The 24,769-nt window shown below is 42.9% G+C and overlaps 1 protein-coding gene across 1 annotated transcript; it reads right to left on the minus strand.

The window, feature by feature from the left end:
* Positions 1-6,620: 6,620 nt before the first annotated feature.
* Positions 6,621-23,851, minus strand: TLR3 (toll like receptor 3). Its single transcript, XM_074991835.1, has 5 exons — positions 23,788-23,851; positions 19,515-19,963; positions 15,138-15,329; positions 8,368-10,196; positions 6,621-7,058 (listed from the first exon to the last, which is right to left on the minus strand). The coding sequence occupies exons 2-5, from the start codon at positions 19,953-19,955 to the stop codon at positions 6,830-6,832; spliced, it is 2,691 nt and encodes an 896-aa protein (XP_074847936.1). The 5' UTR covers positions 19,956-19,963; positions 23,788-23,851; the 3' UTR covers positions 6,621-6,829.
* Between the last annotated feature and the right edge of the window lie 918 nt (positions 23,852-24,769).

Raw genomic sequence — 24,769 nt, forward strand, 5'->3', positions numbered from 1 at the left:
TGGTTGGCGATCTAGTCCCCACTACGCCACGTGGCTAGCCCCCACCACAGCACGTGCCAGGTGTGCAGTTCAGACTATGCTTCCAGACAGCAGCATGTCCTGGCAGGTGCAGGTTGAAGGCTTCTGCGCTTCGCACGTTCTGGGGGCAGACAGGCCCCGAGAGGAAACTTGCACTGGGGGATGGTTCTCCCCATGGGAAATATTTTTGGGGGCTGGCTGGCCCCTCAGAGGTGACTAGACTCCCCACACAATGCGTAGGAAGAGATACATTCCTAAGAATGGGATCCAAAAGAAACACTGTGATCGGTGTGGAGCTGCGTAAGGTAGCCCATCAGAGCAGCTAACGAGAAGGGTGTGTCCAAAGGACCATCCCTGTCTAGGAGTTCAGTACCTAGGTCCAAGCTGTAGAGAGGGGTCTGTCTGCGAGCACTCCATAACCATGAACCCCTTCTCCTGCAATCAGGTAAATTAGGCCACAGAAACATTTCTTGTGAGAATGAGTTAGGTGCCTGTTTAAGCCCATGTAAATGGCCAGGGGAGTGGAGCCAGTTGCCTTCCTCATAAGCTTTAAGCCAGCGGTTAAGATATTCACTTAAGATATCAGTATTCCTAGTTCAATTCCTTTCTCTGCTTCAAGAGGAGAAGGGATTTGAACACTGATTCCTACCTCTGAGGTAAGTGCCTTTACTCCTGAGGGAGTTTTGCTCTTTAGCCCAATTCATATTGGCTACGTCTACAGTAGCCCCAAACTTCGAAATGGCCATGTAAATGGCCATTTCAAAGTTTACTAATGAAGCACTGAAATACATATTCAGTGCCTTATTAGCATGCGGACGGCCGTGGCGCTTCGAAATTGACGCAGCTCGCTGCTGCGCAGCTTGTTGACACGCGGCTCGTCCAGACGGGGCTCCTTTTCGAAAGGACCCCGCCTGCTTTGAAGTCCCCTTATTCCCATCTGCTCATAGGAATAAGGGGACTTCGAAGTAGCTGGGGTCCTTTCAAAAAGGAGCCCCGTCTGGATGAGCCACACAGCGGCGAGCTGCGTCAATTTCGAAGTGCCGCGGCCACCTGCAGGCTAATGAGGTGCTGAATTTGTATTTCAGCGCTTCATTAGTAAACTTCGAAATGGCCATTTGCATGGCCATTTCGAAGTTTTTGGCTAGTATAGACACGGTCATTAACACGTGGTTTGAACTGGGACAGCAATTTTCTAGCTCATTATAGGGGCTCTTTTACATACTTTGCTTTATCTAATTCTTGATTCCCTCCCACCCCTGTCTGCCCCTCTGCTGTCTGATTTGCTCACCTTGATAATAATTTTTCTGATTTGTCAACCTTGATTACTATTTTTGGTTCTCTGTGCCTTAAATATTGAGTCTGTTCTGGTATGGCTGTGGTCTGAAGAAGTGGGTCTGTCCCACGAAAGCTCACCTGATAAATTATTTTGTTAGTCTTTAAAGTGCTACTGGACTGCTTTTTTGTTTTGTACCTTGGGAGTATATTAAATAGTACTCCAAGATCTCTGCTGCCTCACTTTAATCTTGTAGTTGGATTTCTAGGTATTACTGTTAACCTGTAAAGTTGTAAATAGTTTGGGATGCAATTACTTGAGAAACCAATATTTTAAAAAGGCTCTAGAGGAGACCCTGGCAATTATAGACCGATAAGTTTAACATCAGTACCAGGCAAATTAGTAGAAACACTAGTAAAGAATAAAATTGCAAAGCACGTAGAAGAGCACGAATTGTTGGGCAAAAGTCAGCATGGTTTCTGCAGAGGGAAGTCGTGTCTAACTAATCTATTAGAATTCTTTGAAGGGGTTAATAAACATGCAGACAAGGGGCACCCAGTGGACATAATATACCTAGATTTCCAGAAAGCCTTTGACACGGTCCCACACCAAAGGCTTTTATGTAAATTAGGTGGTCATGGGATAGGAGGAAAGATCCTTTCATGGATCGGGAATTGGTTAAAAGACAGAAAACAAAGGGTGGGAATAAATGGTAAATTTTCACAATGGAGGAGGGTAACTAGTGGTGTTCCCCAGGGGTCAGTCCTGGGACCGATCCTGTTCAACTTGTTCATCAATGATCTAGAAAATGAGGTAAGCAGTGAGGTGGCAAAGTTTGCAGATGACACCAAATTGTTCAGGACAGTCAAAACCAAAAGGGATTGTGAAGAACTACAAAAAGATCTCAGCAAACTGAGTGATTGGGCAGCAAAATGGCAAATGAAATTTAATGTGGGTAAGTGTAAGGTAATGCATGTTGGAAAAAATAACCCAAATTACACGTACTACATGATGGGGTCAAATTTAGCTACGACAGATCAGGAAAGGGATCTTGGAGTTATAGTGGATAGTTCTCTGAAGACATCCACGCAGTGTGCAGCGGCAGTTAGTAAGGCAAATAGGATGTTAGGAATTATTAAAAAAGGGATCGATAATAAGACAAAAGATATCATACTTCCCCTATATAAAACTATGGTACCACCCACATCTTGAGTACTGCGTGCAGATGTGGTCTCCTCACCTCAAAAAAGATATATTGGCATTAGAAAAGGTTCAGAAAAGGGCAACTAAGATGATTAGGGGCTTGGAACGGGTCCCATATGGGGAGAGGCTAGAGAGACTGGGACTTTTCAGTTTGGAAAAGAGGCGATTGAGGGGCGATATGATAGAGGTATATAAAATCGTGAATGGTGTGGAGAAAGTGAATATAGAAAAATTATTTACCTTTTCCCATAATACAAGAACTAGGGGACACCAAATGAAATTGATGGGTAGTAGGTTCAAAACTAACAAAAGGAAATTTTTCTTCACACAGCCCACAGTCAACCTGTGGAACTCCTTGCCCGAGGAGGCTGTGAAGGCCAGGACTCTATTGGGGTTTAAAAAAGAGCTTGATAAATTTTTGCAGGTTAGGTCCATAAATGGCTATTAGCCAGGGATAAAGTATGGTGCCCTAGCGTTCAGAACAAAGGCAGGAGATGGATGGCAGGAGATAAATCACTTGATCATTGTCTTCTGTTCTCCTTCTCTGGGGCACCTGGCATTGGCCACCGTCGGCAGATGGGATGCTGGGCTGGCTGGACCTTTGGTCTGACCCAGTATGGCCATTCTTATGTTCTTATGTTCTTAAACCACATCTTTTCATTCATCATAAACCCTTGTAGAGGTCAACATGAACACTCACCTTTGAGGACCCATATATAAATAACAGGGAGCTGCTGACAGGATGTTCTGTGAAAAAGGTTCTCCACTTTAGGACTCATTTTCCCTTTGGTCCACCAGATCCTGTATTTGGGAAGCCTGCAGAAGCCATCTGTTCTCTTAGGTTATTGAAGACAGGTGGGCTGATGATTTGAGGGATGAACATGATACCCTTCATTTGTATGTTTCTGATTTATGGGATATGCCTGCAAAGCCAGAGCTGGGAATCTACAAATACTGTTTAGAAGTATTGGTAAAGTGTAATAGCATATTGCTTACTAAATTGCAGTTACAAGAAATAATAGTAATATTAGTAAAATTGTATGGGAGGTGTCATTCTCCCACTAGATATTGATCTGTATGTAATCCGTTCAGCTGCTCACAGGAAATAGTATTTATTTCTTATCTTGCTTGTTGAGTTTTATTCATGTTACAACAAGTGGTTTTCCTTGAAGGAGGAAAACCAAAATGAACTGCATCTGTGTCAGGCCTGAAATAAATGCATCTCAGTGTTCATTGTAAAAACCACAAGCTCCAGTTTGCATCAACCTGCCAATAAAAATAGATATCCGAAAACTACAAAGCAAAATACAGTAAAACAAATGTAAGGTCTAAACCTTTCAACCGCAGCCTGTTTCTTACTTCAGTGTTCCTCAAAGGTTTTCCCCTCTCCCATAATATGCACCCAATTGCAGTAGAAAGATTGGGATATGGACTACCTCCTCTATGATTGGCTAGCACACAAAGCACCTGCTTTGCTAGCCATTGCCCCATAATTTCCCTGTGGCAAACACAGAAACTCCATTTTTGAAAAGAAAAAATTGGAATGTATTTCAGCTGTCATTTGAGGCAAGGTGCCAGCAGGAGAAGAGGAGCTGACTGCTGCCTTCATTCACAGTAAAATTTATGTGCATGTCATGCAAATGAGGATGCTGTGGTTTCCCTTCATTAAGATAATGAGCATGAATCTCCATGTGTTTCAGCAATAGAATTCTATGAAAACATTCTATGAAAACCTCTCAAAGAAACATATTGCATTTTGGCTGTATCTAGATTGCAGACTTCTGTTGGGAGCCAAATGTCAGGAAAGCCTCTCCCAACAGAACTGTCGGCAGGAGATACACAAATGTCTTTTGCCGACAATTCTTGGCAATCTAGACGCAGCCTTTGAAAAATATGTGAGTATGTCTGTACAAAATCACAAGAGCCCAGATCAATGTGCAGCACAAGTAACAGGCTGAATATTAGTGAAACCAGGGGCACTGAGTAGAGACACCCGTCCCCACCTGGTTGGGAAGCTGGACAGCTAGCACCACACAAGGCACACCCCATGCATAGACTTCCATCTCTAGGCACCCAATGCAGCATGGAACCATTATCAATTTCTCTGCTTAGAGGAGTCTTCCACTATTAGAAGGGGAAGATTTGCCCTTAAGAGGGTTTACAGGTTTTAGGGGCTGATTTTTCACTGTCTTGTAGTTTGCAGAGTTATCTAAACCTCTGTCAAATGTGAGGCTGCACCAGATCAGCATGGTAGCCTGGTACAAGGGCTTAGGAAATTAGGGCCTCAATGTTTGGTACTGTCAGAGTAAACAGCCAGCTCCTCCACTGAATTCTGTCTTACAGGTAGCTGTGAGTGCACTCTGGTCATGTCACTGTTAAGACTCTTGTTTTCAGTTTGCATATTAATTGTATTGTTCACAAAACATATTTTATTTAAGCCTCTTTCTCCCTTCCAAAAGGTTGAACTAAAAAGAAAAATAGTACATACCATGTAAAAATACTACAAATAAATGGGACGCAACCAAAGCATGCATGCTATGTACATACCCCATGTGAAGAAGACTAAAACAAGCTCATTTTATTTTTTGGCCCACATCTATTCCCACCAAACTGAATCAAGATTAGGCACTGTGGATGATGGAAATAACAAAATGCGACTGATTGCAGTCCTCTTTAATACCATTTGGTTGGGAGGTTGCCGGATATTCAAATATTTTGGAAAATACAGAGGTATACCTAGCAATGCGTAACACTAAAGAAAAACAAGAGTAGATATTAAAAAACAAACAAAAATGTATGCAGAGTGCTTTATTTACCATCAACAGTAGTATTGTACACTGTAAACTTAAAGGCTTCGTCTACACAGCCCCCTCCCTTCCCGAAGGGGCGTGGTAATGAGCAAAGGGGAATATTCAAATGAGGCATGGATTTAAACATCTCACACCTCATTTGCACAATCCCATGAGATTTCACTTTTGGAAGAGCCCCTTCCAGAAGCTACAAAGCCGTGAAGATGGGGCCCTTCTGGAAGGAACCCCACCTTCTGAAAGCTCCCTTATTCCTCAAACAGTTAAAATGCCACTTATTTGAGAGTTCTGGATGATATAATTGAGACAGCTGAGACAGAGTTTACTGTATATACAAAAAAGTTCAGTGTAATTAATCATAATATTTCAGGAGTTAGAACTATGTATTGTACCCATGGCAATTAGGTCCCAACCCTCCCACATACTGAACTTCAATGGGAGTTGAGGGTGTTTATCACCTTGCAAAATAAGGTTTTTATGCCCAGATATTTTGCAAAATAAATTCTTCCATCTGGTATGGAAGAAATATTATCTGATTGCATCTGCTATTTGAAAAAATGGAAAGACTAGAAATATTAATTTACTGTTCCTTAATTTTTAGAATACTAAAATATTTCATTTGGGGGTGCCCTAAATTCAAGTTATTTTAGAGGAGAAGCAATGAGATAGAAGTTTATTAGAATTAGGAGATATGGTCTAGATGCTCTCACATTGCTTCTAATTCACCTTAATCCAGATGGCCTGCACACACACCCCTTTACCTTAACAAATAAGGGCCGTGTCTACACGTGCCCCAAACTTCGAAATGGCCATGCAAATGGCCATTTTGAAGTTTACTAATGAAGCGCTGAAATGCATATTCAGCGCTTCATTAGCATGCGGGCGGCAGCGGCGCTTCGAAATTGACGCGCCTTGCCACCGCGCGGCGCGTCCAGACGGGGCTCCTTTTCGAAAGGGCCCCACCTACTTCGAAGTCCCCTTGTTCCCATGAGCTCATGGGAATAAGGGGACTTCGAAGTAGGTGGCGTCCTTTCGAAAAGGAGCCCCGTCTGGACGCGCCGCGCAGCAGCAAGGCGCGTCAATTTCGAAGCGCCGCTGCCGCCCGCATGCTAATGAAGTGCTGAATATGCATTTCAGCGCTTCATTAGTAAACTTCAAAATGGCCATTTGCATGGCCATTTCGAAGTTTGGGGCACGTGTAGACGTAGCCAAGGACTACAGGTGAAGATGCATGCCCCTTCTCTAGCATTCATTACTTTGATATATTTGTATCACATTTTCTCTCTACGGTAAACTATCTCAGTCTTTTCAGCATTCCTTTATGTGGAAGTTTACCATGCTCGTAATCATTCTCACCACCCATCTCTTCACTCTCTCTATTTCTGCTCTTTTTTAAAGGGGCTCATTTTTTGTGATAAAAATTGAAAAGCGCATTAGAGGAGAAATATAGAAGTTGCTGTGGATTGGTTGTCCTTTAGTCAGTCTGGAGTGGTATCTATCCTAGTAGGTCAATCTTATACTTCAAAATTCAGGATATGTTGCTACTGGATTTAAGTGCCATTTTTAATTGCTGAATAAATGCATTCACCCGTTCTTTCTGAGCTGGCCATTCCAAGATGCAGTGAGATTTGAACATTCCTCTTCTCAAGCAAAGTGCATTATTCAGTTTGTAATCTGGAATGTCATGAAGAAAGATCAGTATGATGGAATCCCGACTTTGCTCAATAGCTTGTTGGACAGCATGGTATACCTTGAACCTTAAGCAAAAAATAAGGCACTTAAAATCAGTGTCTCAAACATACATCCTTTATACTTTACTTACACAGAACTTACGAACCATTCAATCAGCTGATGAGGGACATCAAAATAATTTTCTGTTATAGCTCCACAAAGGTTAGTGCAGCATTAGGGCTTTAATTTGTACATAGGTAACATTTAATCTTTATAATAGTACTGTTATTGCAGAAGTACATCATTATTTTTAATTAAACTAAACAAAAATCTGATTTCCAAATCAACTGTCTCAATTTTAACAAAACAAAGCAGCAGAATGCAGCACTTTACAGACAAACAATATGATTTATTCCGTGATGAACTTTCATGGGACAGACACACTTCTTCAGAATAAAAAAGTACTCATCACGGAATAAATCATTTTGTTAGTCTTTAAAGAGCTACATTTCTGCTGCTTTGTTTTGTTGGCGTACAAACTAACACGGCTAGCTCTCTGTTACTTGTCTCAATTTTAGTCTCACTTAGTATTCTTTGTGTCAGCCTCATGAATTGGCAATGGTAAAGTCCTGACTCCAACAGGATTTTCATATATTAGCAACCTCAGCAATCACTCTGTTATTTCAAGCATTTATTTCTATGGAAAATCATGTTAAAGACGATGGTGTGACCGGCTAGACAAGCAGGTAGACTATGAGCCAAATTCTGCTTCCCGTTACATTAGGGCTGTTGGGACACTAGCTCCCGACTCTTGAAAGGGGTATGCTAATGAGACACTTCAGCAGATGCTAATGAGGTGCTACTATGAATAAACAGTACCTTATTAGCATAATGGCAGCCACATGCATTTTGAAAGTGCTGCTTTTGAAATGGACGCTGCGCATGTAAAAAGGGTCCTTTCAAAAGGACTCCCCAGACTTCAGAGTCAAATGGAAAGAAGTGGCTTTTGAAGTCTGGTGGGGCCCTTCGAAAGACCCCCATCTACCTGGGCAGCGTGCATTTCAAAAATGACGTTTTCGAAATACCTGAGGCCACCGTTATGCTAATGAGGCACTGCATATTCACGGAAGCACCTTATTAGCATATGTCCAAGTGGCTCATTAGCATACCCTTCCAAAAGGCAGGGGCTAGTGTAGCCACAGCCTAGGGTTCACCCGGAGTACCTCCATTACATTTTAGAGCAACTACCCCAGTCACACCCATGTCACAAGTATATTTCGCCCTTCACTTTGTTTTCAAGAACGTAAAGCACTGTCTTAGAAATGACTGTATTAAAGATCTACTGAACAAGTATTATTCATGGAGACACACACACAGATCATATACTGTACTCACTTTTTGCACCATGGATCTTTTAAAAGATGTTCAGTGACAACAAAGATAATCTTTCGACTTCTTTTTATACTATTAATAGTGGCTTCAAACTCAGAGATGCCTGCTTCAAAGTCTCGTTCCTCTAAACAAAACCTAAATTGAGACTGATTGTTTTCTTCCAGAGGAATAAAGTTCTTGGATACCCAATTTCTGTCCCTTCTTGCATGAATAATGTAGGCATCATAATCAAATTCTTCCTGTTGTCTGTCTATTTCGGTAAAACCAAGTACTCGATTGACTGTCACATTCCAGTAAAATCCTATTCTCCAGCCTTCAAAATGGATGAGAATGACAGTAAAGATGAGGAGCATTATTACTGTACTGCTTATTATATACAATAATTTAAAAGGGGCACTATCCTTGCAGGGTGAAATGTCAAAATACATCACCAAACTACTATGATATTTAGGTGGGGTGTTGCAAAGGTAATGGGTATCTAATCCAGGTATGTTTGTTTGGGTCACATTAAGCCAATTAACAAACCAGGAGATACTTTCACAGGTGCAGTCAAATGGATTGGAACCCATCTCCAGCTCTCTTAGGTTCTTGAAAACTGTCCCAAACACTTCCTCTTCAACAGATGTTATAAGATTTTTCTGAAGGGTCAATGAATTCAGAGATCTCTGGTCATCAAACAAAGATGCTGGAAGCAAGTTCAAATTATTTGATCCTAAATCCAAGCTTCTTAATTGAAACAAACCCTTAAAAACTTGTACTGGAATTTCATCAAAGCCATTAGACTTCAAATTAAGTATATGCAGGTTAAGAAGATCTTTTAAAAAAAGGACAGGGCCACCTGGATTGGCATGTTTCCAAAGTCGAGCCAAGTTATTATGTTGCAAATCCAAAATTTCAAGTTTGTGAAGTCCATCAAACAGATCATCTCTTACGTTAGCTAGATTGTTGTTGCTGATATCCAGGATGGTTAGATTCCGCAGAGGGTGAAAAGGTGAAGGAGTGAGGTCCAGACTGCTACAAGCAACCTTGCGTAGCATAAGTTTTCTAAGACTTGGAACAAAAGCAAATGATTTTCTTGTCAAAGTCAACTGTTTATTGTAAGAAAGGTAGATATCCTCGACGTTTTGCAGACCTTTAAACTCAAGACCTGTGAGCACTTGATTAATTTCATTGAGTCCCAAATCAAGAATTTTTAGGTGTCCCAGCCAAGAAAATGCTCCACTTTCTATTTTTGTGATTCTACTTTTTGTAAGATTAAGAAATTGCAGAGTAGAGTTAGCAAGTGATGAAAATGTTTTATTAGTTATTATTTCTAATCCACTGGTCCAATTACATAGGCTCAAATATTTCAGATTGTCCAATCCAGTGAACGTTTTAGGAGTAATTTCTTGAACGCTGTTGCTGTCTATAAAGAGATACTCTAAGTGGCTTAGCCAATGAAAGGAGAAATCATCAATTTTTCTGATATGTGATCTTCTCAGATTCAAATATTTGACACTGGACAATCCATACAATGAATGGGAAGACAACTGATAAATCTTATTATCCTCTAGATTTAAATTCTCTAAGTTTGACAGCCAAACAAAAGAGTCATTTCCTATAGCGGACAAATAATTTTTGGAAAGGTTTAAAGATGTGAGGTTTGTTGCTTTCAGTCCCTGGAAGGTTGACTTGTGAATATAAGAAAGCTGGACCTGGCTCAGTGAGAGGTTCTGAACTCTTGTACCAGATAATTCAGAGCAAAGTTTTTCTGTATGATTTTCACCAAGCTCAATGTTGTTCAGCTCAAGGCCGTAGAGGTTTCCAATTGCATGAAAACAGCCTGTGTGAAACTAAAAGGGAGACAAAAATAATGGTTCTGACATTAAAAAAAAAATTCACTTACGAAAGTTCTACCAAGCCAAAACTTTGAAAGTTCTTCCAAGCATTACCAAAGACCAAGCCCACAATCTAAAATAACTTGTAGATTTTCACTAAATTCCACAGGACTTTATGAAATTTTGTTTTAAAGGCCGTGTCAACACTAGCCCAAAACTTCAAAATGGCTATGCAAATAGCCATTTCGAAATTTACTAATGAAGCGCTGAAATACATGTTCAGCGCCTCATTAGCATGCGGGCGGCCGCGGCACTTCGAAATTGATGCGGCTTGCCGCCGTGCGGCTTGTCCAAACAGGGCTCCTTTTCGAAAGGACCCCGGCTACTTCGAAGTCCCCTTATTCCTATGAGCAGATGGGAATAAGGAGACTTTGAAGTAGGCGGGGTCCTTTCAAAAAGGAGCCCCATCTGGATGAGCAGCGCGGTGGCAAGCCGTGTCAATTTCGAAGTGCCGCGGCCACCCACATGCTAATGAGGCGCTGAATATGTATTCCAGCGCTTCATTAGTAAACTTCGAAAAGGCCATTTGCATGGCCATTTAGAAGTTTTTGGCTAGCATAGACGTAGCCAAAATGTGTTATATTTCCTGAGTAGCGGTTCAAAATACTGTAATAATTCCACTGAAATTTAATATTTTGCATCAGTTCTGTAAAGTAAGGTAGGTTTTCCATTAGAGACATGAAAGGTAATTAGAATTCAGTGTCTTATTCTTATGTAATGCTGCATCTTTACCAGTAACTTTGAAATCTGTAAATATATATAACAAATCTTTCTGCTGTGTATTTCCTGTGAGGTTTCATTTACTGATTTAGTGTCAAGAAGTGTCAATATGATGCTAAGGCTGTGGCCACAATTGGCCAAACCTTCGAAATGAACATGCTAATGGCCACATTGAAGAATACTAATAAGGCTCTGAATTGAATATTCAGTGCCTCATTAGCATTCACACGCTTCTGGCCGCGGCACTTCAAAAGTGCTGCTTTCGAATGCACTTGGCTCGTCATGGCTACACGGGTGTCCTTTTGAAAAGGATCTCCGTGTAAGTACACCGAACTGCGTGCTTTCGAAAGCAGCGCTTTCGAAGTGCTGTGGCTGGAAGTGTGCAAATGCTAATGGAATATTCAGCACCTCATTAGTATTCTTTGATTTGGCCATTAGCATGGCCATTTTGAAGGTCTGACCAAGTGCGGCCACAGCCTAAGGCTGCATCTACACTAGCAAGTTCTTTTGAAAGATTTTTCGAAAGAAGGGGGCTCTTTTGAAAGATCCTGTGGCATGTCTACACACAAAAAGCGTTCTTTCAAAACTAAATCAAAAGAAGTCAGCGGTTGTTTCAAAAGCTCTCTTCCACTCCTGCTTCAGGACAAACACCTTCTTTCAAAAGAGTGGGGGAGCTGTGTGGACACTCTTTCGAAAGAGCAAACCACTCATTTGATCTGCTTTTTTGTGTGTGGGCGCACTCTGTCAAAATAAATTCTTTTGGAAGAGATCTTCTGAAAGGATTTCTTTCAAAAGATCTCTGTAGTGCAGACATAGCCTAAATGAAAGAGAACATGGATATACTTTGGTACACTGCAAAAATAAAGTATTTAGGCCCACAATAACAGCCAAAAAACACAGTCTCCTTTTTGTGCTCACAAAAGGCACTCCCAAAACTAGACCCTATACATTTGCTGCCATAAAATAAATGGTAGGCACAAATCAGAATGTTTGCCCTTTCTATTGTTTTGTTGCCAGAATTGATAAGTGGTAGACACAAATAATTCAAATACATGAGCCAGAAAGAACACAGTCGGATTTTCAGGTACTCCATTGTGTTTGCAGAAGTAGAGGAGCAGGGACAACAAAAAACAAACAAACGAAAAACAATTTACTTCTGAAATGAGTATGCATAACCTGAAAGTCAGGGGCTACGTTTATACTAGCCAAAAACACAAGTAGATTAAAAAATAGATGGCCTCTATCCAAGTTTATTCCCTGCATGCTATTTTATATACTACACATACACACTGGAGTCAGTACAGCATTAAAATATGGTCCTGCTCTGAAAAGTGATTGCAAAAATGGCATTGCAGAGTTCTGAATTTGTCTCTCCCTGGCCGTGTCTACACTAGCCAAAAACTTTGAAATGGCCGTGCAAATGGCCATTTCGAAGTTTACTAATGAAGCGCTGAAATATGTATTCAGTGCCTCATTAGCATGCGGGCGGCCGCAGCACTTCGAAAGTGACGCGGCTCGCCGCCGCACTGCTCATCCAGACGGGGCTCCTTTTTGAAAGGACCCTGCCTACTTCAAAGTCCCCTTATTCCCATCTGCTCATAGGAATAAGGGGACTTTGAAGTAGCCGGAATCCTTTTGAAAAGGAGCCCCATCTGGATGAGCCACGCGGCGGAGAGCCGCGTCAATTTCAAAGTGCCACAGCTGCCCGCATGCTAATGAGGCACTGAATACATATTTCAGTGCTTCATTAGTAAACTTCGAAATGGCCATTTGCACGGCCATTTCAAAGTTTTTGGCTAGTGTAGACACGGCCAGGGAGAGACAAATTCAGAACTCTGCAATGCCATTTTTGCAATCACTTTTCAGAGCAGGACCATATTTTAATGCTGTACTGACTGCAGTGTGCATGTGTAGTATATAAAATAGCATGCAGGGAATAAACTTGGATAGAGGCCATCTATTTTTTAATCTACTTGTGTGCTTTTTTACTGTGCTCTTTTACATAGTATCTGATCTCTCTGCATACATGAATGAACTTAGCTTAGAACCATCTCTAGGGAAAGCTTAGGGAATGAAGGGACACCCTGGCTAAAGAGTTTGTCCAAAATATCAGAGGACTGTTTATGACAGAACAAGGAATGAATCCCTGAGGTTGGTGGTTCTAGTACGACACATCAATCACCAGAGCCATTGGAACTTCAGTTAAAAGTGTCAGAGAGGTGATGCCACAAGAGAGGGGAGAAATATGCAGGAGGGAGCAGAAAGGAAGATGAGAAAAACAAAATTAGTTAAAAATATGCAGGTAGGCAAAAAGGGTAACAGTGATGACAGGAAGGGCAATTGGAAAGAGAATACAATGCATGGGAGCACATTGCAATAGAGAAAGAAGGAAAACAAACATGAAAAAAGACAACATTTTCTGTTCTCATGGTATTTTGTTGCATTTCTTTAGCAGACCGCTAAGTATAGGGAAAAAAGATGGCTATTTTGAGCATTCATTGCATGCTGTGTTGCTGGTTGTCTTCTATAGCTACTTGGGTTAAATGGGTGCTCTTAGGCTATGTCTACACTTCTTTTTAAAATTCATGGCAGCAAATTTCAGAGGCCTAATCTACAGACAAGCTCACAGGCCTCTACTTATTGTACTAAAAGCAGCAGTGCAGAAGCTGTGGCTTGGATTAAAGCAGGGGTCGGCAATCAAAATAGCAAGAAGTGCCATTTTTTTCTAATTCAGTAAAAAGCTCAATAATTCAAGAGCTGCAATGCATGAGAATACGGCTGTAACCACACTTGGCCAAAACTTCAAAATGGCTATGCAAATGGCCATTTCGAAGATTACCAATGAGGCGCTAAATTGAATATTCAGTGCCTCATCAGCATTAGGACACTTCCGGCCGCGGCCCTTCAAAAGCACCGCTTTCGAAAGCCCGCGGCTCAGCGCGGCTACACAGGGGTCCTTTTCGAATGGACCCCGCACCTTTCAAAATCCCCTTATTCCTCTCAGCGGAGGGCAATAAGGGGATTTTGAAAGGTGCGGGGTCCTTTCGAAAATGACCCCCGTGTAGCCGCACCGAGCCACGTGCTTTTGAAAGCGGCGCTTTCAAAGTGCCACGGCCAGAAGTGTCCTAATGCTAATGAGGCACTGAATATTCAATTCAGCGCCTCATTGGTAATCTTTGAAATGGCCCATTTGCATGGCCATTTTGAAGTTTTGGCCAAGTGTCGCCACAGCCTAGGAGATGGTCCTTAATAAATAATGTCAAACCATATTTTTATGACCCCTATTTTAAGAACAGTCCATACACAATGATTTGTAATGTGATACGTGTTTACTGCAGTATGTTCACAAACATTTTACATATTCCATTTCATCACACTTGATCTGCATGTTTGTACCACTATCTTCCTGACTTTCGTTCCCAAACATTCTCTCCCTCTGGAGGACACGGGGACGGGGGAGTGTATTATCCAAAGTTCTGAGATCACGTATCATTTGATATTTAGATATGACCTGTTCATTTTGGGGCTTTTAGATTTTCACCGTTTATCAAAAATAATCAGGAGGGATTTTTTTGTTTTTCACTTTGAAATTATACCATCGGGAACCACAAAGAAATCCTCAAAGAGCTGCATGTGGCTCCAGTGCCACAGTTTGCAGACCCCTGGACTAGAGCCTAGGCTCCGACGCCTTTCCCTGCCCAACTTTCAGAGCCCAAACCCTTTATCGAAATGTAGCTGTTTTTAGTATGGGCCAGTCTGCAGATCTGAGCTCTCAGACTCACTGCCAGAGGTTTAAAATGCAGTCAGTGTAGATGTATTTTTGGTTGCTAATTGTGACCTGATCCTGTTCCCATTTATTTTAGTGGAAACTGGGTCACGCCTTTTACTACTAGCAAAGACTGAGTGATAACAATATGGCATCATTTACCTATTCCAAACACGTAAGCAAAAAGAAATGAGTAGTTAATGCAAAACATCACTCCACTTGCATAATAAACCAACTCATGATACCAAGAATAAGGCAATGGGTAATTTATTGCAGCCACACAATATTACCTCTGACCAAATAAATGCTATTTTTAATCAGTGATTGGAATATAGAAAAATTATGGGTCAGATTTGCAGCTGGTGTAAATAATTTATACCAGCCGAGGATGTGGACTTGTATTATCTTACCTCTTTCAGTGGATTTGATGATAAGTCAAGCCTACTTAAGGAAGTGTTGCTAAGAAAATCTAGTTCTTCTTTTTTTAACTCAGTGATTTTATTCTCTGACAATATAAGCTCATGAAGGCTCTCCAGCTGCTGCTGGGATCCTAATTTTGTAGAAAGCAAATGATTTTGAGATACATCCAGTATGTGCAAATTCTGAGGAAAGAAAACAGGTGAAAATACAACAAATTAGATACCTCTTGAATTATTTTAGCCAGTCTGAGGTTAAAAATTGGTCACATGACCACAATTAGGATGCAGGTTGTCACATGGAGTAACACACTGGAAGGCAATAAATAGTCTGTCTACATCAGATGTCACCCATTACGGGAACCCTTACGGCAGCAGGCTGCCAGCCTCCAGTGTCCCACAGACGAAAACCCCCTGACTTCACACACAGGGAAAAGGAACCCGTGAGCTATCTCCAGCCTTGGCCATTGGCTGATCTAGACCTGGTAAAAAGCAAGTAGCTTATCTAAAAGTTCTCTCACTAAAGGCCTAAAGAATAGCCAACAGCCCAGTTCTCAACTCACTCTGAGTGGTCTTAATCCCTTCAATTAGTAAACACTATTTGCATTTCAACATTCCGATGAAATAAAAAGTGTTACATTTTACTTAGCAGTTAAATGAAGCACAGGGCTAAGGGGAAGTTATTCAGAAAAGCCAGAATACCAGAAATCATCACAAAGAAAGCTTAGAACCATTTTTGCCCTTCACCATGCTCTCCTGTGCTATGTTAATTAAATGAAATGGAGGGTAAAATCTTTTTTGTCTCATGCACAGTAGGTCATAGCTTATTGTATTACTAACTCCCTCATGTTTAAAATATAACTAAATATTACCACCCACTTTTGCTATGCCTTTTGAGATTACAAATGAAGTATTATCACAGTCCTCATTTCAGAAGTGATCAAATTGAGACGTAAAGTAAACTGGGAATTAGGGTGACCAGGTGCCTGGTTTTTAACTGGAACACCTGATGGAAAAGGCATCCGGGTGGCTTCTGTCAACACCGCCGACCAGGCCATTAAAAGTCCAGTCAGCAGTGCTGCAGAGCCCAAACAAGCTATTCCCTTCCTGTCCTGGGACACCCTGCTGCACCCTGGAAGTGTCCAGCAGGTCCAACTTGTAGGTGGGGGCAGAGGTCATGGGGCTCCATGCATTGCCCCCCGTGTCTTGAGCATCAGGTCTGCACTCCTATGGGCCAGTTCCCAGCCAATGTGAATTGAAGGGGTACTGCCCTTGCAAGCAAGTGCAGCATGCATGGGTCATCACAGCACCTCGCCCCCTCCTGCCAATCCTACGTAAGAGCTGGACCTGCTAGGTGCTTCCGAAGTGCAGCTCAGTGCCCCAGGAGAAGCAGACAGCCTGCCTTAGCGTCACTGACCAGAAACTGCCCATGGTAACCCCAAGCCTCAAACACCTGTGCCAGCCCTGAGTCCCCCAAAACCAGAACCCCTCCTATACCCCAAAGTCCTCATCCCAGAGCCCGCCTCAAAGCCCACGGCGCCAATCTAGAGCCTGTACCTCCTCCTACACCCAACTCTTAGCCCAGACCCCATACTCCATGCCCCCTCTTGCACCCCAACTCCTAGGCCTTTGCCTCTCCCAAACATGGAGCCCTGTCTGGCATCCCAAACCCTGTATCCCTGGGTCCACCTGACAGCCTTCACCCCCATCCCAGAGGTGTCACCTGCTGCATCTCAACCTCTTGCCCCTGACCAGAGCTCCATATCACACCCTGAACCCCTCAAAAGTCTTCACCCCCTCCTGCACCCCAATCCCCTACCTCAATCTGCAGTTCCCTCCTGCATTTGGAATCTTTCCGATTCACCCCCACCCCCACCCCCACCAGCCTGGCACACTCTCATACACATCAATCTCCTCATTCACAACCACACTGCAGAATCCACGCTCCTCACCGTCTCCTGCACCCCAACTACCTGCCCCAGCTTGGAGTCCTCACCTGCTGCCAGAACCTGAACCCTCATTCAGAGCCCTTATCCCCTCTGACACCCCAACCGCCAACTCGAGCTAAGTGAAAGTGAGGGTTGGGGAATTTTGTGAGTGGGGTGAGGCCTCTAGGGTGTTTAGTTTTACGCCAATAGAAAGTTGGCAACCCCACCAGGAGACACTAAAGTTTAATATATTAATACAGTAAACATTGACATTCACAGACTTTAATTCTGATCATTTGTGACCTTGTGCAAGCTTGTTAATATTGTTGGCTACGTCTACACGTGCACCCAACTTCGAAATAGCTTATTTCGATGTTGCGACATCGAAATAGGCTATTTCGATGAATAACGTCTACACGTCCTCCAGGGCTGGCAACGTTGATGTTCAACTTCAACGTTGCTCAGCCCAACATCGAAATAGGCACAGCGAGGGAACGTCTACACGCCAAAGTAGCACACATCGAAATAAGGGAGCCAGGCACAGCTGCAGACAGGGTCACGGGGTGGACTCAACAGCAAGTCGCTCCCTTAAAGGGCCCCTCCCAGACACACTTTCATTAAACAGTGCAAGATACACAGAGCCAACAACTAGTTGCAGACCCTGTATATGCAGCACGGACCCCCAGCTGCAGCAGCAGCAGCCAGAAGCCCTGGGCTAAGGGCTGCTGCCCACGGTGACCACAGAGCCCCGCAAGGGCTGGAGAGAGAGTATCTCTCAACCCCCCAGCTGATGGCCGCCATGGAGGACCCCGCTATTTCGATGTTGCGGGACGCGGATCGTCTACACGTCCCTACTTCGATGTTGAACGTCGAAGTAGGGCGCTATTCCCATCCGCTCATGGGGTTAGCGACTTCGACGTCTCGCCGCCTAACGTCGATTTCAACTTCGAAATAGCGCCCAACACGTGTAGACGTGACGGGCGCTATTTCGAAGTTACTGCCGCTACTTCGAAGTAGCGTGCACGTGTAGACGCAGCCGTTGAGTGTCTATTTCCTCAAATAAAAATGGGAAGTATAATAATACTTTGCCATCCTCATAGTGTTAGCTAAGGCTAGACTGTGGCCCTGAAACGGCATTGGCACAAAACCTGTTTATTTAAATGACCACTTATCTCCACACTCTGGAGTAATTCCTAAGTAGCAGAGAGAGAATGCCGTGAGCATAGCCAGAGCAGTTCTATGATTCTGGTGATTTCTGAGCTTAACTTGTCAGGTCAACCACAAAACTCTCTTGAGCTACCAAAGATCAGTTTAATGATCACCTTTGGACTCTGATCTTTCACAGCCACCCAAGGTAGAAGAATGCTGACAAATTCTAAGGAGATGACCATGTTGGTTAGCTACCATTTCATATAAGCTACAAAAGCTCACAGAGGCCTAAACATGAAAGAAATGTAGTCCCACAGCTTGTTAAAGAAAGTCTCCAGTGTCTGTGTTTGGAATATGGGAAGTTGACACACAGAACATACTACCTTCTAGAACTGGCTGTAAAGGAGAAAAACTTTCAGTAAATTTATGAGATTTGAAGTCAGTTGAAATGCTGCTGTTTTTCCTGCCCAATTTTTTCATTTTCCCCAGGTTGTATTATCTCCTCTCATTTCTACAGGGCTGGATGGGGAAAGATACCCGAACACAAGTTTTGCCGGCACCCTCATCCACTTCTCCAGAGCTGCCCACTTGCTATCCTCCTGCCATCACAAACCTCAGATCCTATATACAAAAAGGCCTCGGCCCAAGAAGAAGGGGATATAAGGAAGGACCCACAGAGATGGCAGAGATCCTATTTTGCCCTAATCTGGTAGACTTTATCTGATCTACTTTTTAGAAACATACAGGAATTGAAGAAGTAAATAGTAACAATAGGTTGCTTCTTCTCCAGAGAATGAAGAAGAGTACATTTAGGCTTGGAAGGCATAGCTATTTAGCAGTAAGTGACAGTAAACATTGATTTCAATGTGTACAGACAAACTAAGAGGAAATAATTCCATCAATTATAATAAAAAGCTATAGATAGGCAAAGTTAGTAACATGTTGTTTGAGCTTGACTGAAGGCTATTTATCTTTTACATTTTGACATATGATGGTACCAAGTTGGGTTTTAACAGTTTAACTTTTTGATTCTCAACATCTACTGCCATTAAATAATTGTCTAGCCTCTCCCATAATTTCCCATAGCTCTGAACATTCGAAATGACAAAATAATAAAATGTTTAAAAATAAAGAACAGTATTGGCTGACAAAATTATACTAATTAAAAATTGAATTTTTCACAAGTCTAAGTGTATTGGACCTTCTCAGATGAGGACCATGACCTTCTCTGGATTTTAATTCAGTAATTTCTTCTCTTTTCCTCTTCGAAAATGAAGAATATTTCTATTCTTACCTTCAGGTGTTTGAAAGGATTGCTTTTTATTTTTATTATGTTGTACCCTAAATTGAGCTCAGTCAGGCTGGAACAGGAAGCAAAAATATTGTCAGTGAGTTCATGCAACTGATTATGTTGCAGCTTCAAAACTTTTAACAGGGGCAAGGTTTGGCACAGTCGTGGCTGCAGTTTAGAGAGTGAGTTGTATCCTGCATCCAAGTAAATAAGCTGGCTGTACTTTGTGAAATTTTCAGGAGGTAGCTTGTTCAGCTGGTTATGAGAAATGTCCAACACTGTTATGTTAATTGGGAGATCTGAAGGTATTTGAGTCAGCTTTAGATGACTACAGTCCGCCACTTGATTTCTGATCGTACATTGGTGCTTGGCTGTTACACAGAGCCAGGAGAAGATCAACAGACTGAAAGACAAGCAGGCCCAATTGGGAAGGAGCTCTCTCATTGTTCTATCTACAAAAGAAAAAGGTAAAGTGTGTATATTAGCACTTATTGGCTACGTCTACACGTGCAGCCAACATCGAAATAGTCTATTTCGATGAATAACGTCTACACGTCCTCCAGGGCCGGCAACGTTGATGTTCAACTTCGACATTGCTCAGCCCAACATCGAAATAGGCGCAGCAAGGGAACGTCTACACGTCAAAGTAGCACACATCGAAATAGGGATGCCAGGCACAGCTGCAGACAGGGTCACAGGGCGGACTCAACAGCCAGCCGCTCCCTTAAAGGGCCCCTCCCAGACACAGTTGCACTAAACAACACAAGATACACAGAGCTGACAACTGGTTGCAGACCCTGTGCCTGCAGCATAGATCCCCAGCTGCCGCAGAAGCAGCCAGAAGCCCTGGGCTAAGGGCTGCTGCCCACGGTGACCATAGAGCCCCGCAGGGGCTGGAGAGAGAGCATCTCTCAACCCCCCAGCTGATGGCCGCCATGGAGGACCCAGCAATTTCGACGTTGCGGGACGCGGATCGTCTACACGGTCCCTACTTCGACGCTGAACGTCGAAGTAGGGCGCTATTCCTATCTCCTCATGAGGTTAGCGACTTCGACGTCTCGCCGCCTAATGTCGAAGTTAACTTCGAAATAGCGCCCGACGCGTGTAGACGCGACGGGCGCTATTTCAAAGTTGGTGCCGCTACTTCGAAGTAGCGTGCACGTGTAGACGCAGCTATTATCAAGTAATCAAGTACTTTCACCTGTGCTATATACACAATAACACAATTTGATAACATCACCAAAATCTTTGTTTCTGTTGTTTCAAGTCTAATTGGAAATGTTTTCATTTTTTTATTTCAGTGTTTTTTTTAAATGCCAATATAAATTTGGCCCAAAATTAAAATTTCATTATATCAAGCTGTCAGAGTGGCATTTGCCATAAAAAAAGAAGACTCCTATATGCCTTTGATTCACCAGCTGCATCCCAAGTGAAGTTTAACAGAAGGCATTTGGGTCCTGTAAATAAGAGAGTCTAGAAAGATCATCAGGGCAGGTGACAATTGCACAAGACATGGTCCCTGTGGTCCCTGAAGGAAGTTTCAGTTAGTTATTATATTTTAAATTATACTTTTGCTCTTACTGGACATAACTGCAGACTGGCTACAAAGAGTAACCAGGAAACAGCAGGTAGTTACACCTGAGCATAAGTAAGGTAGGTGAGAAATAAAAGTGGTAAGTATCTGTTCCTCTAAGCCAAAGATCCAGGACTGCAGAGAGTTCAAGGCCAGATTTCCAAGGAAGAGGGTGGAAGGCAGGGGAACAGCAGAGGGTTTTATCTACTGGTGACTCCATGCATAGAGAGCTGGGAAATGAGGGATGCTGCTAAAGTGAGGATGATAATTCCATCCCACAGAGGCCCTGAGGAACTGCTCCTTGGAACAGTAGGATTGCATTTGAGTTAGAAGGTCTAGGGAGACCATTGTGGTGACACAAGAAGACTGAAGAAGCACCTGTGTGTGCTGGAAAATGCTGGAATGTGGTATATACTATGGGGGTTGGATTATAGGCTATAGGATTTTAATAACTATCTCACCAGGGCTGCGTCTACACGTGCACGCTACTTCGAAGTAGCGGCAGTAACTTCGAAATAGCGCCCGTCACGTCTACACGTGTCGGGCGCTATTTCGAAGTTGAAATCGACGTTAGGCGGCGAGACGTCGAAGTCGCTAACCCCATGAGCGGATGGGAATAGCGCCCTACTTCGACGTTCAACATCGAAGTAGGGACGTGTAGACGATCCGCGTCCCGCAACATCGAAATAGCGGGGTCCTCCATGGCGGCCATCAGCTGGGGGGTTGAGAGATACTCTCTCTCCAGCCCTTGCGGGGCTCTGTGGTCACCGTGGGCAGCAGCCCTTAGCCCAGGGCTTCTGGCTGCTGCTGCTGCAGCTGGGGTCCGTGCTGCATATACAGGGTCTGCAACTAGTTGTTGGCTCTGTGTATCTTGCACTGTTTAATGAAAGTGTGTCTGGGAGGGGCCCTTTAAGGGAGCGGCTTGCTGTTGAGTCCGCCCCGTGACCCTGTCTGCAGCTGTGCCTGGCTCCCTTATTTCGATGTGTGCTACTTTGCCGTGTAGACGTTCCCTTGTTGTGCCTATTTCGATGTTGGGCTGAGCAACGTCGAAGTTGAACATCGACGTTGCCAGCCCTGGAGGACGTGTAGACGTTATTCATCGAAATAGCCTATTTCGATGTCGCAACATCGAAATAAGCTATTTCGAAGTTGGGTGCACGTGTAGACGTAGCCCAGGTGTGAGAAATGGACTAGCTGGGGCTTTTGCTATGGCTTATTTAAACTGTGCTTTAGTAACACAATCACTGCCCCTCTCCAGCTATTAGTGTACAGAAGAAATCTGAGTGACGTTACTGGTGACCAGAACCCAGAAGGAGCAATGCTAAAGCCGGAGTGCTTATTCAGCTGCTAGAAGGTACCTCAGGTGGGTCACTCTGCCACAAGGGGAAAGCCTAACACTAACTGACATCTTCCAATATCTTAAATATCACAGCTATTTTTACAAAAAAACAAGCACTTCCCTGTGGTCTTTGAAACCTTAACCTTAAAAAACCAGTAGAGACTTTATTCTCTCTGCCCCACTTGAAAGAAATATAGAAAGCAAGTGAAAGTACTAGTTATATTGGATTTTTAACATTCTTCCATTTTTCATGTTCTAACATATTAGCAAGGAAAAAAGATTTATTAACAACTTATATTTATTAAACTAACAATGTTTGTTTAAACAACCCTCTTTTGGAACCCAGCCATTTCAACATTGTCCTCAGTGCGGAAGGTCAGGAGAAAGAAGCTGCCAAGAAACAGATGAAAGTGAAACTAAATAGCCCAAATCCATTTGGAAGGTCCTGAACATTCCCAACTTCAAGTGACATTCAAAACTGAACATGCTGAGTGTTTCCCAAGCAGCAATGAGCAGCTTACAGGACTGGCCCCGTTGTCTTAAAAAGCCTTTGAGATATGCTACAGGTGGGGACAACTAATGCCATGGGGGTTTTCTGACATAACACACATGATTTCTTAAAATAATAGGTTATGATGTTAGCTTACAGACTCATTGGAGATCTGATATAAAATATTTCATCTTTTCATACCAACACATGAGCGTTAGCACATAGATCTCTATAGCCAGAGAGATAAAACCAACATTAAAACCTGGTGCTAACAAATGTAGTGTTTTCAGGTGAAAACGGCACTTCTTATACATAATTTCATGTGCATTTTTAAGTTTGTAATTGTGGTATAAAATATTGACAACTTCTGTTTACTGAGAAACCTCTATAGTTTTTCCCTAAGTCAAAGTTATTAAATATAGGTATTTTCTTCCACTCACCGAAATCCAGCAGACAATGACAGCTTTAAAATAGAAAGTTCTTTCTTTTTTTGGCTTGATACGTTCACAGTCCCTCTCTTTTTTGTATGCTTGTTCTTAGGAAAGGGGACTTTCACTTTTAACTTTCTAAGTTAAATCGGTACCATATATGAAAAGCTCAAGAAAGCACCAAAAGGAGAAACTCCACTGTGCTGTTCATAGCTATATGGAATGCTCTTCTGTGAGCCTTCATTATTTGCTATTGGGGATGTGTGAATTCTATCATAAGCTTCCTGTTTCACTGCATCCCCCAAGCTCTTTAAAGAGACAGCAGCCTTCTCTAAGCCAGGCTGTTATCCAAGTGGTTTTTAAATGTAAACTATGCCTGAAGGGCAGCAGAGCAAAGTCTCCAGCTTCTAATGCTGAACCACGTTAAAAATAACAGTGATACTCACATTGGATTTCCAGCTTGATCCCTCAGTTCAGTGAAACAGAAAAGCCGTAATTACAACTCTTTGCTTGAACCATTTGCAGACTTTCTTTCCGCAGGATTCAGTGTGGGGCAAGGGCCTCAAGGAGTCTTACTCACCAGGCAGGAGCCCAGCCCACAGAGCAAAGCAGGGGCAAGGACAGCAGAAGGAAAGCCAGTGAATACAAGCGTTTCTCCTTCCCACTTCACTCTCTTCCCGCCCACACATGCTACAGTTGGCTGTGTGGCCAACTACAGTCTGGAAGTGACTCCTGTAGAGAGCATGAATTGAATGCTCTCAGTGTGCCCTTTGATTTCTTTCCGTCATTACCAGCTAAGCAAACAATAATGCAGAGCAGCCTATGGAACAACAGAGTTTTGCCTGGGGAAGTTTTTTGTTTTTTTCCCTGGCAAAATAAACAGAACTGCCAAGTCTCATTCACCAAGAGGGATGCGCCCTCATTTTCCTGTCACTGTGAGGCAGTTAGTTTCTGGGGCTCAGTGCTTCAGCTGTGAAGAGTTGCTATCTCTGCTTCCAGCTACAGAGAAACCAACAAATCCAAACAGGCTGCTAAATGTATTTGAATATGCGTCAATCACTGGACTATGGAGTCATACAGTTTTGCATGATCTTCTTTCCCTGTTTCTGGCCCACTGACAGCTATAAGTAGCCTCAGAAGGTTAGAGAGAGTAAGTGAGAATGACTTTATAATCCACTTGTTAGGGTGCACATGTGAGAGACCTGGCATCCAGTCCCCCTGCTCCAGTCACTGTTTGGTTAGTTATCTACTGTGTAAGAGCAAAAAATGTGGGCAGCAGGGACACTGAAGGAGCCATGCATCAGAATGGTCCTTGGCTCTGAGCACTGTCCTGTTCAGATCCTTTCTTCTCCTCTGGCAGCCAGTTGAATCTGGGTCTCCTCCATCCTAGATGACTGTTCTACTCACTGGTAAAAGCTACAAGATGGC

This window comes from Carettochelys insculpta, chromosome 4 (assembly GCF_033958435.1).
Source record: "Carettochelys insculpta isolate YL-2023 chromosome 4, ASM3395843v1, whole genome shotgun sequence".
In the NCBI taxonomy this organism is placed as follows: domain Eukaryota; kingdom Metazoa; phylum Chordata; order Testudines; family Carettochelyidae; genus Carettochelys; species Carettochelys insculpta.

Excerpts from the sequence above, each read along its gene's own strand:
- TLR3 (XM_074991835.1), bottom strand. The coding sequence starts at position 19,955 with ATGAGAGAGCTCCTTCCCAATTGGGCCTGCTTGTCTTTCAGTCTGTTG. Across the intron at positions 15,330-19,514 it reads ATCCTTTCAAACACCTGAAG|AATTTGCACATACTGGATGT; the intron begins GTAAGAATAGAA and ends TTCTTTCCTCAG. Across the intron at positions 7,059-8,367 it reads AAAGATCCATGGTGCAAAAA|GTTCAAGGTATACCATGCTG; the intron begins GTGAGTACAGTA and ends TTTTTGCTTAAG.